Source organism: Pholis gunnellus (genome assembly GCF_910591455.1).
Source record: "Pholis gunnellus genome assembly, chromosome: 13".
NCBI lineage: Eukaryota > Metazoa > Chordata > Actinopteri > Perciformes > Pholidae > Pholis > Pholis gunnellus.
Genome location: NC_136540.1, coordinates 14,813,209 through 14,825,219, shown reverse-complemented (window position 1 = coordinate 14,825,219; position 12,011 = coordinate 14,813,209). Strand labels below are relative to the sequence as shown.

General features: G+C 41.7%; 1 protein-coding gene across 3 annotated transcripts in view; it reads left to right on the top strand.

Moving 5' to 3' along the window:
* Positions 1-12,011, top strand: part of gria4b (glutamate receptor, ionotropic, AMPA 4b) — a gene marked incomplete at both ends in the record, with an annotated part of 104,462 nt that overhangs the window by 51,048 nt on the left and 41,403 nt on the right. For all 3 annotated transcript variants that reach the window (XM_079171395.1, XM_079171396.1, XM_079171397.1), the window contains 3 exons: positions 60-299; positions 7,296-7,480; positions 11,136-11,189. In XM_079171395.1, coding sequence (XP_079027521.1) covers positions 60-299; positions 7,296-7,480; positions 11,136-11,189 — 479 coding nt within the window. The remainder of the gene's footprint in view (positions 1-59; positions 300-7,295; positions 7,481-11,135; positions 11,190-12,011) is intronic.

Sequence of the window (12,011 nt, the reverse complement as noted above, 5' to 3'; positions counted from 1 at the left end):
TTCACAACCCCACTCGCTCTGTCTTCTCATCTATTCATTGTTTTATTTTTCTTCCCCAGTTTGCTCCCAGTACTCCCGCGGTGTCTTCGCCATCTTCGGCCTGTACGACAAGCGCTCGGTCCACACGTTGACGTCCTTCTGCAGCGCCCTGCACATCTCCCTCATCACGCCCAGCTTCCCCACCGAAGGCGAGAGCCAGTTCACACTGCAGCTCCGGCCGTCCATCCGAGGGGCGCTCCTGTCCCTCCTCGACCACTACGACTGGAACAAATTCGTCTTCCTGTACGACACCGACCGGGGTGAGTGATGAGGATGGACTTCTTTTGCCTTCGGACGCATGTATATAAGTCACTGGCGTGTGTGTGTGTGTGTGTGTGTGTGTTTGTGTGTGTGTGTGTGTGTGTGTGTGTGTGTGTGTGTGTGTGTGTGTGTGTGTGTGAAATCTGTGTCTCATCTAACGAACAACCTTTTAAAGTACTGAGTGAAATGAGTCTTCCAAAACATAGAACCGTCACTACACATGTACAATATTCAGTCCTGACTCCGACTCTTTGTATTATGCCATGTAAAACTTACAGTGACTACAAGATGGAGGTAAAAAGCAACCCAAACAGTGGTAGAAATAACAAAGGCTAATCACAAGGCTTTTAGATATGTTGCAATTGTGTTTTGTCACAGCCATCGAAATGAACACATTTAGTTTATACAAAGTTGTCCTTAATTGGTGACTTTGACATGTAACGTTCCTAACCTATGCTTGCAAATTCAGCAAAACTGTTTTGCAGTAGTTCCACACTGGTATGTGTTATGCAGTGAAATAAACCGATTGTCCCCATATGAGGACATCTTCAGAAACTACTTCCTGTTTAAAGACAATGCTTAGTTTGTATACTTACCTTCTTAGCCCACAGCTAGGAGTAATTAAAACTGTATACCAAACAAAAGCTTGGGTCTCAGAAGGATACAGATGGCAGATCAAATGCTCACGAGAGTGGTTTTTTGGCGTTGACAAAAGACCTATTTCATTGTTCAGGTATGAGGACCTGTTGGATTATGTGCATGTTTTGTGCAAAATAATCTAATTTTAAGGAATTAAAAATATCCTCAGCTCTCAAACATTACATTATATATACAATATACAGTATTGTACAAAATAATTAGATTTAATTGGAATAAATCTGTCAGCAGGCAGGTGTGTGGCGTTCCTTTGCTCCCGACATGGCAGCAAACGCAGCGGTGTGAATAGATGTGCCCGTAAAATAACGGCTGATTTTAATCCACAACATGTCTCGGGGCCACCAAGCAATCAATATTGCAGTGCAGTGGCTGTTAGAAGTGTTGTAGATAGTGTTGGACCTCTCTCTCCATTTGTCTCCGGCTCGAATCCCCTCCTGAGGACGAGGACCGTGTATTCCTGTCATCCGTATGTGTTTCTCTCTCTTTGGATTTTTTCTTTTTCCCCCTTTTCATTTTCTCTGTCACCCACCTAGTCTTCGCCTCTCCCTCTCCCTCACATACACACTCACAGAGTCAATAGGTTTGTACTTACTCCCCCCCACCCCCCACCCCTATCACATTCCCATTACAAGACAGAATGGATATGGGCTACTGCTTGGATCACATCTCCACATCTCGCTTCCATTTTCCAGAAGGTGGTCAGGGGTTTTCATGCTTTCTCTCTGCTGCTGTTGAGACTGCAGTGAGTGTTTGAGCAGATTGGCTATATAGGAGCTACAGAGTGGGGAGCGTATCAGGATGGCCGCCTTTGCAGAACGACTCATTCCCTGTCTCTTTTTTCCTCTTATCTCAGCCCGTACATGCTTGACTGGGTAAAAAGCCTCCTCTCCTCTTAACAGAACCCATTTGTATCCGATAAAGTATTCTTCAAAAAAACACAACAAAGGTTCCCAGCTGCCCCACAGACAGACAAGCTGGCTTTTAGATTGCCTCAATGTGGCATTAAAACTGACTTAAGATCAGCAATAGTCTGTGACATGAATACAGATGATGATATTGTGTAATGTTTTAGTCTTTCGCCGACTGATTTGAAAGTGCCTGTAATGATTATTCCAAATACTAGATACTTTAAATGTGCTTTCTTGTAAGCCAATCAAATTAACGGAGTGCTGTTGGAATATACCGTTATTTAGAGCACCAAACTTTCACGCAGTGAATGTCTGATGTACAGCTGAAATGACACATTTACGCAGACAGTAGGTCCATCATTTTAACTTGATTCACACTGTATTTTCACACAAAAAAAATGTCAAGTAGACCCAACCCGACCTGAACATTTGTAAATAATTGCCCAAACCCATCCACACACTGGGTTTGCATGGATTTTAATCCCCATTCTACTGACTGTTGATTGCAGGAAAGGGCGGCATGTGAAAATAATATTCCATGTTTGGTGTTCTAGGATTTATGTTTTCACCACACAAAAATGAATAATCCAGTAATGGTGTGAAAATAGTTCAGAAATAACTAATCTCTATAAAGAGATTTGACATTCATGGGAAGAATCTGTAGGCAACGGGCAAGATTTTGGTATGGGAAACTATCTGATTTCCTCTTGTAGACTAGTATTGACTAATCACGTTTGAGCAAGTTTTGGTTGAAAGCAGATAAACAGTCTGTGTTGAGAGCAAAACAGCCAAAATGCTTTGACTGAAAAGCAATCTTGGAATCGATCAGCTATCGGCTGATGATGAGGATAAATAACAATCCAGCCATCTGTACACCTTGACCGGCCATTCTAGATATTTATTGCACAACACAAGTTTACAAGAGATTTGTAAATGTAAGAAAAACAACCCGTTATGTTTTCGGTGAAGCTGCTCTAGCTCTAGCTCTGTCCGTGGTGCTGAAATCAGTGAGCAGCAGCAACTTATTTCAACTGGCTGATGGCTGATGGTTTATTTCTGCCATTCTGTGGAAGTTGCTGTCATCCTAACAGTGGGAAACACTGGCTGTCGAGCATATACTGGATACAACACAGCAGATATGAAAAACATGACTGGCTCAACAGGGCTGCTATCACTGTGTGGATGTAATGTACATAAATGACCTTGAGTTGTATTCCATGCTGCACGGAAAAAAACATTTTTTTCATGATAGATAAACCATTTTGTTGGATTTCAATTGGAGTTTTCAGTTGTTTCTTATTCCTATATTTATTTCCTTTAGTGTGCTTTACTCATTTATGTTGCCGAACCAGCTTCATAGCTGATCAGTTTGATCTCTTTTGCGGCCCAGTTTAGCACATTTCTGCACAAGCATTTTTCACAACCCTTTCACAACCCATTTCTGCAATTTTGCGGGGAAAGCAGAGGCAGGCACTGGCCTTGAGATTTTGTATAATTTTTTTGTATTCCTTGTGGAGTTTTTGTACTACAGGCGCTATTCAAGAAGTGTGAGTAGGAGTGTACTCAGTGTCTGAAGTGGCAGACATGCATATTTTAAAACCCTCAAATATGTCATGAGGACTTCTGTCTTTGTTAGAGGGTATTAATGTGTCTGTGCACGTCAGCATGGCCTGACGTACTAGTGTTCTGTTTGCGCATGCGAGTGCTTTTCAGAAGGCTTTTGGGTGCAAGCTGCAGCACTTTGGCCTGAGGATTTTTTTCACACACAGGGCCAGGCATTCATCCAGTATTGACTATAATGTAGAATCAGCCCACGCATGGCCGAGCTCAGTCAATGAGCGCCAGTCTGATTCCCTGCATCAAAGCTCCAGAGATACAAGGGGCTGGATACTGTAGCGCTGTAGTGAGTGCTGTTCCTTTCAGCTTTCCCTAATTTCCATAAATACATACACACTCGAACATAGGAAAATATGATAAATAAAGGTAAAAAATAATCCAGGAAATGTTTTGGGGAACAATTAATGAAGAGGAAAACATATGCAAAGATAGAAGAATAAAAATAGAATAAGATGAAATGCAAAACAAATCCAGAAAATGATTTTGTAGAGGAGAGGAGAGGAAATGAGGAGAGAAAAGGAGATTTAAGTATAGGAGAGGAAACTAGGAAGGAGGAAAAATAAGGAGATGAGGGGAAAGGATAGGAGCATAGACAATGAGGGAGGAAAGGAGAGAGGAGGAAGTAAGACTAAAAGGAATGAGAGAATATGAAACAAAGAGGGGGGGGGGGAACAAGAGGAGAAGAAACAAGGAGATACGGCAAGAAAGGAAAGAAGAGTAAACAAGAGGAGAGCAATGGAAATTAAAGGAAAGGAAACAAGAGAGCAGTAAGGGAAAGGAGAGGAGAGGAAATAAGCAATGGGAAATGGAAAAGAGAGGAGAAAAAACAAGGAGGGATAATAGAAAGGAGAGGAGTGGAAGCTATAAAAGACGACATAAGAAGAGGATAGGAGAAAACAAGGAGATTAAAAAAGAGAAAACTAGAGGATAAAAAGGAGGAGAGATGAGATGAGGTGAGGAGAGGAGCCAAAGAGGAAGTAAAGGGAGGAAAGGAAAAGCATGACTGGTAGCAACCGTGTGTTCAGGCCATGATGAATGACTCGTTCTCAAAGCATAAGCCTCTTTATGTACTCTCTGAAGACCAAGAGGTGAAATGAAAGGACTGGCTCAATGAGGAAGGAGGAAGGATGGAGGCTCTGTAGACAGACACCGACAATATGCATCACACTGGAGGGTACAGAAGGGACAACAGGGAGGGGAAGTTAGAAAAGAAGCAGAAATCGCACACATAAACCCAGATGTGCACTTACTCTCCTCTCCCATCTAGTGTCCAGCTCTGCTCCAATCAGCGCGACATGCGCTAGTCTGCACACTTGCCCGCGGCTGTGTCTTTGACACTGATACTGATTGCGGCTGGCTGCTGCTCCACATACAGCCTCAGGGCTACACATTTATCAGCTGGTAATCAGCTGGCTCCTTGCACGCTTTACTTGCCCTGACTGCCACCACTGCGGTTTCCTGTCCATGCACTGTGTACACCATGCGGCATGATAGGACACGCCATAGACACTGAACAAGCAACTCACTCCCGCTGCAGATTAGTATCTGGTGAGACAGTGGTTGTAACAGTGTGGATTCTAACTAAAGAACATGCAGATATTCCTTGCTTTATAGTTAGATATATTCTACATGGATCATCATCTGGTGAGAATGCTGACTTTTTGCCTGGGACGTGTAGCTATAGCCTCAGTCTTTTTGCATTATGTCATATGTGTAGCCCTCATGTGCCTAAGTGGCATTGCATACATTGCATCGTGCCTCTTCCCTTAAAAGATTGATTTTATGCCAAACCAAAAGGATTGCAGCACACCGGTGTAACGACATGTTTCACACTAACAGGGAGCCAAAACAGCTGCTCATTTGTAGCTGAAACAACTTCAGTCAATGCAGTCAATAGCAGCAAAGTAGCTGCTGCTTACCACGGGGAGTCATTTTTATCCACGCCTGTGGCATCCCACCCCGCACAGAGCCGCTCCTTTTATATTTTGTTTATTTATCAGGAACCATGTATGAGCTGCGATAAGAACAAAATGCGTTGTATCAGATTGAGCCACCAGCTGTCGTCGGACCCCGCTATGTCCTCTCATTTCCTGTCATCCCTCTAATGTTGATTTTATAATAATGGCATAAAATAAAACTCAGAAGGAAAATGTGTCTGCCCCAAAAGTCATAGAGGTACAATAAAGATCTCATCAAACACATTTTGTTCTTTTCTAGCTTTTGCAACATGCAATCCCGTTTGTGTTTTTTTTGTGAGAAAGTGAGAAAATGAACAATAACTGCGTTCCGTTTGGGGTCTGGCTTCCCAACAGTTCAAGCCAAAATGTCATGAACCAGGTCTTCCTTTAGCGGTAACTGGGGACATTCTGTTACATGCATGTGTGAGCACGTGTGTATGTCTTGTCAACCAGCAGTCTGTCCTGGCACCAACATCCCTCTAATGGGGAGCGAGAGGCTGGGGAGGGGATAGATCAGGTGGCGAGGGAGCCTGGTTTCCAGAGCACAGGTTAATCCTCTAATTGGGAGCAAAGGGAGACAGGTTGCCAGATTGTGATTGCTACCAGGAGGGGTAGTTTAAGGGGGACATCTGTTCCTGCTGGAGAACAGCCGCCCTCACAGCTCCCTAGTTTTCTCTCTGACACTCATCGTCTTGATACACAAACCTGACAGCGAGGGTCGTCCCCCCCCCCACCCGTCAAGAGTCTAGTGCCACATCCGACTCATGGAGACTGGACGAAAAGCCAGGATCTGGTTGGAAAAACATAAAAGCTTGAGAGGAGATTTGCTTCAGCACAGCTTCTTTTAGATTGTAAAAGAGGTCTTGCCAAGGATGTTGTGTCAACCGAAGCCAGTTTGCGAGTCAAACCAGCAATTATAAGCAATATGTGTTATCACTTCACATGGCCCAATGTGCCATATTTCATCCAGGAAGTATATCCGCCTCAGTTTCATCAGTTAACATATCCAAGAGTTGTTACGCTGACAACTCAAAAGCATTCAAGGAGCACTTAATGTAATTTTAACAATAGAAAATAGATCCAGATCTGCATCAAAATACACCCATAAACAACCATGTAAAATGTTGCATTGATCCAATGGGAGTGGCTTGCAAAGTTCACACCAGCACAGATGGATGTGATACGTGCACGACACAAAATGCTCTACTGCTGTTGGTTTCATGCAATTCCACTGATTTAAAAAGGTAGAGAAGAAGAAGAAGAGCCTAAATATTTGGGACGAAAATACCTTCAACGCATTTTTAGGCGTCAAGAAGACACGCGATGTGTTTACTGAATGAAAACACATATGCAAGAAAATTACAAGGCACCTCAATGAAATACTTTGCAAAAAGCCGCTTCGAGTAACCCACAAAAAAAGCTGCAGGGATAACGTATTTTTGTACTCAAATTGGATTTTCCTTTGGCTTTTAAATTATTGCAGGATATTAACTCTGTAGCAAACCAACGCTTATGATACTTAGACGTTTTGTTCAGCAAGATAATCTTCACAAGTGAACACCACTTTTATGACTGTTGAAGCGTCAATACACTCATCAGAAGTATAAAGCTGATGCCGTCAAAGGTTAACAACGAACCACATGCATGGAGTCTGTTTGTTGCTGTTTACATAGAGAAGACTGAACTAAGTTAATGAGCATTCTGAGCTCATGGATGGTACATAAATAACATATTATTATGCATTATGATCCAGTAAGTGAATAGATACTCTTGCGTTGTGAGACGTTAAGCTGTTCCCTGTATTTTCTTCCCCGCCCTCTTTGATGTGACTTCTCCTTGTGTCTGACTGCATCAGGATACGCCATCCTGCAGGCCATCATGGAAAAGGCGGGACAAAACAACTGGCAGGTCAGCGCCATCTGCGTCGAAAACTTCAACGATGCCAACTACCGACGGCTGCTGGAGGATCTGGACCGGAGACAGGAGAAGAAGTTCGTCATCGACCTCGAGGCGGAGAGGCTGCAGAACATGCTGGAACAGGTGATGCCAGCATGACCTCAGCATTTAGTTGTTGTTTGTCTGTCTTTGTGTTTCCTGTTCAGAAGAAGCATCAGTCAACTTTGTCTTGCGTCTGGTTCAGACGAATGTTAAAGCCTGTTGTTTATTTGAATCAGCCACGGCAAAAGTTGAACTAAAATGGGCTCCAACACAGCGGCCATTCATTACAATGAAAGTTGAAAACTTTTTTGAAAACAGTTTTCTTTTTTAATTCTGTGTTCTGCAGCCTGCAGCACATGCTCATTAGTGTCTCTGCCCGAGTCCAGCAGCACATGTCATAGACTTTACATGATGAGACATAATGTCAGACAGTTAGAAGTTGATCTTCTTGCCTTTATGAAAGTTTTCATGGTTTAGAAATTCATAGTGCAAAGAGTAATACTTGGCCTTGTTTGAGGTGTCCACGTTTTCTTTTATAACAGAGCTTAATGACTTTCTATGTTGTGGTACCTCAGCAACAAGGCTGACCTCTCATGCCGTATCTATATCTTTTGATACATCAATGCAGTTTAGAGTCAAAAGTCCTGGTTCAACTTTTACCAAACATTCTCGCTGTATTTGTGCATTCGGGATTATTACCGATTAATGTAATTCCTCCAAGTAAAGTGGTTTACATAATCGGCCTCTGGAGAACAAAGCTCCGAGTATTTACCAGATCTCAGCAGTTAGCTTACCGAGTACGACCTTATCTTTACTGATAGCAATCGTGATGAAAACTATGAAATAGAGTTCCAGTTGTTATGAATCAGAATTATCCTCCAACAATGTTTTTCAATGGATTCCAGGGAAATAAATGCAGAGGATACTCTGTGATAGGTGATGATGGTGAGAATATTAGTTCCTTATATATGAGAATGACAACGACAAATGTCATTTTAAAATCCAAAGCTCTTTCTATTTGTACCATAAATTGAGCAAAATGACATAAATTACTAACTTTTTCCCCCCGTTCTCTGAAATGCAATTACATGATCCGAGGAACTGAATATCTGCAAAGTTAATACTTTGCACATTTTACTCACTATTTGTTTGTTTGTGCTAATTAGAAAGTTTTTTAATGTGAAAACCGTCTGTTTGGATCTCCGGCGGTGTTAGTTGGCATAAGCACACTCAGAATATGATGTGTGCCTTGCTCCTCCCCTTCACCCCTCATCTCAACATCTTTCCCCGGGGCAACTGGTGTCTGTGTAATTGTTCAATTATTCAGGAAATCTCCACTCTGACATCTGTCATAGCTCTAACAATTTACTTTGCAGATGTGTGTGTGAGAGAGTCTATTCGCCCCACACAGCAGCAGACTTCCTGCTCCCTCCTTATTTGCTCAGATCTCAGAAGTAGATGCGAAAGTCATATTTAGAGCTTGTGGGATGATACGCTGTTTTGTTCAGGCGGTGGTCCGAGTCACTGCCAAAGACATGAACAACAATTTTAGTCTGAATTCATTCCAACTGTCATCCTGTTCATATTTGCATCTTGCCAAATTTGAATTTGAATACATAATTGGGCCTCATTAGCTGCTAATTAACAGCACGGTCAGTACATATCAAAGCATATAAGCAACCAGATGTTATTTTGAATGTCGGAGCATGAGAGCATCTCTCAATGCAAACCTATTTCATTTACAGATGGGAATGTCAGTTGCTGACAGCTAATTTGCAAGTTGGACAGGCTGTATCATAGCAGCAAATTGATTGGCTGAAAGTTAGAATTAAAATCCAAGAGGTGTCAAAAGTAAGTAAGTAAGTCCCTTTCAGACATGCAGCTTGGTTTGTAATTGATTCATTAATTTACTTTATTTAATATTTATTTAACTATGAGAGTCAGAGATAAAGATTAGGAATCTCTTTTCTCAGGGTGACTTGATCAGGACAGGCAGCATCAGCATGAAAACACGTAGTTACAGACAGAAAACACAAAAGGGAACAAACATTTAAAGGAACTCAAATCTAAACAAAGTTTAAAAACATTGACATTTTAAGGAATCTTCTATTTTTGTGTGATGAACAACCAACTGCCTAATATATAAATGTATCAGCAGTGTTTCATGTTGGTTTCGTATCTGAATAAATGCCAAAGTCACATTTACTTTAAAGTCACCAGGTCAGATCTGTAACATTTCCAGCATTCAGACACAATCGTCTGAATCGAATGTCATCACATTAACATTAAGGCTGCAGCAGCACAAAGTCAAACATGCGCGTCTTGTTCTGCTTTTTTAAAGAGCAACGTTATAAGTGTGTCACTTAATTATCATCTCTTATGCACTAAATAATCTGCTTGATAATACACTGTGACAGAGATAATTGTTGTTGAGGAGATTCTTCTGATAAAGTCTGTTGAAAGGATTTTTCTCTCACAGTGCGAACACAACCACAATATTAATCAGACCAGCGCCTCCATGCTAACTGCATGGATGAAAATGTAAATATCCAGCAAAAACACATACACCCAGTGTGCGGGCAAATAGGAATTAAACAAAAGACCCAACTTATCATCGTTTTACGCTTGTGCACTGTATGACATTATGAAATAGGCTTTAGCATCAGATACAAGATTAAATTGATAAGAAAATGTAGAGTGCGATTCACTGTGATTTAATAAATTAAGGATTTAATGGAAAAATAGATTCCATCAGAAAACGCTCATCTTCTCCTCCTTATCATTATTTTCCAGCTCACCGCTGCTCTCCCGCAGTGACACCGATCCTCTCTCAGCAGATGCCAAATATCACACGTGGCTCTTTCCGTGACGGTCCTGTCGTTAATATGAACGTTTACTGACAAAATAATGCCAAGTCTGAAAAGGGCTTAAGTGGTTGGATTTTGAGGACACAAATAACCATTAAACACGTAGTGTAAGATCAATAAACTACACACAGGATTGTGTTCATCAATCCAGACAACAATTATTGTCTTTCTGGTTTCTCAAAAACTGAGAAAATGTATTAATTTTAGGTAACTGACGTGTTTTTCTTCCTCATTTAAGGATGCTTAAACATGTATTGATATTGTCTGTTTTAGTTTCAACACACTGTATAAACACCAGCATAAAAGACATTAAATCCACAGACCGCACTGTGAATAGGTTTGATTGGAACTACTTTCAGCTGACTGAATGCAAACCATTAGATGAATGGACCCTTTAATACAAGTAATCTTTTAATCTTGCATATTGCAGCTGTGAGCATTCATTTTTCAGTTTAATTCACGCCTTTATTAACTGGATGTCTGGATGTCCAGTGGGGTTTGCCAGCAGGTGTCAGCTTTCATAATCAGTTTTTATCACCAAGATGCAGCTCTGTGGTTGCGCTCATATGTGTGTGTGTGTGTGTGTGTGTGTGTGTGTGTGTGTGTGTGTGTGTGTGTGTGTGTGTGTGTGTGTGTGTGTGTGTGTGTCAGAGTGTCGAGAAGCATTGTCATGTCTCTGGAAGCGTGAAGTGTTTACTTCCTCAGTGAGATGCTGACATGACTACCTGTTCATTTGTTTAGACATCCCATCTTCTACGGATTAAACCTTGACGTTCCCACTGTGTCAAGACACACACTCGCCTGTCGCATGCATCATTTCATGTAATCAACGTATGTTTATGCTGTAATCCAGTCAGATTAACGCTGAGCTCTGCTCCGCCTCCTCACAGATCGTCAGTGTCGGGAAACATGTCAAAGGCTACCATTACATCATGGCCAACCTGGTGAGGGGATATGACTTCTGATGATTTACTTGTTTGTTCTTTCTTTCTCCTAGTCGTATCTTTATCACATATCTCTTTTACCATCTCATAAATTCTCACTAGTCCATTTATCGAAACAGTGTTGTGGTGTTGATGTGCGGACTGTATCTTTAAAGGGCTGGCTATAGGAACAGACGCTAAAGCAGATAACAGGCACGTGTTAGCAGCGGAGGTTGACACGTGCATAACGGACGCTAGAGGTTGTGGAGAGCGTCGCACTTTCAAGGGCCACTGACCGAGCTGCAGTATTAGACCACCTCAAAATCCACATCTTCGTTCTTTGCTAAGTTTCATGCTAAAGATCAGCCGAAGCAAAAGTTAGGCTTCAGCAGTTACAGTTAATCACATCAAGTGTGCATCTTCTAAAGTTACTTTACTTTTGGAAGAAATTCCCCTCTTTGATTTACTGTCCCTTCACTGCAGCTCAGCAGGGAAACACTGACCAGGGAAACAAAAAAAGCAAGTGTTGTACAAAAACAAACATGTTTGCTGAAGCCTCATATTACCTTTGCTCCAGGGCATTTTCATACAAAATAAGGATTGTGGACTTTGTCTCCCACCTCCTATTGAAATCTTGTTATGACGGGATTGCTTCAGGGCCAGTATGGACAGCAGAAAATACAGCGACTAGGAATTATATCCGTGTACATACGGGCATGTGGGTATTGTATAAAGGCAGACTTGAAAAAATATGCACATATCCTATAATGTAACTGTTCAGCCTTCAATTCCTAACCATGGAAACTATTGAGGTCTGACACCTCTGAAGGCTTCTAACGATCA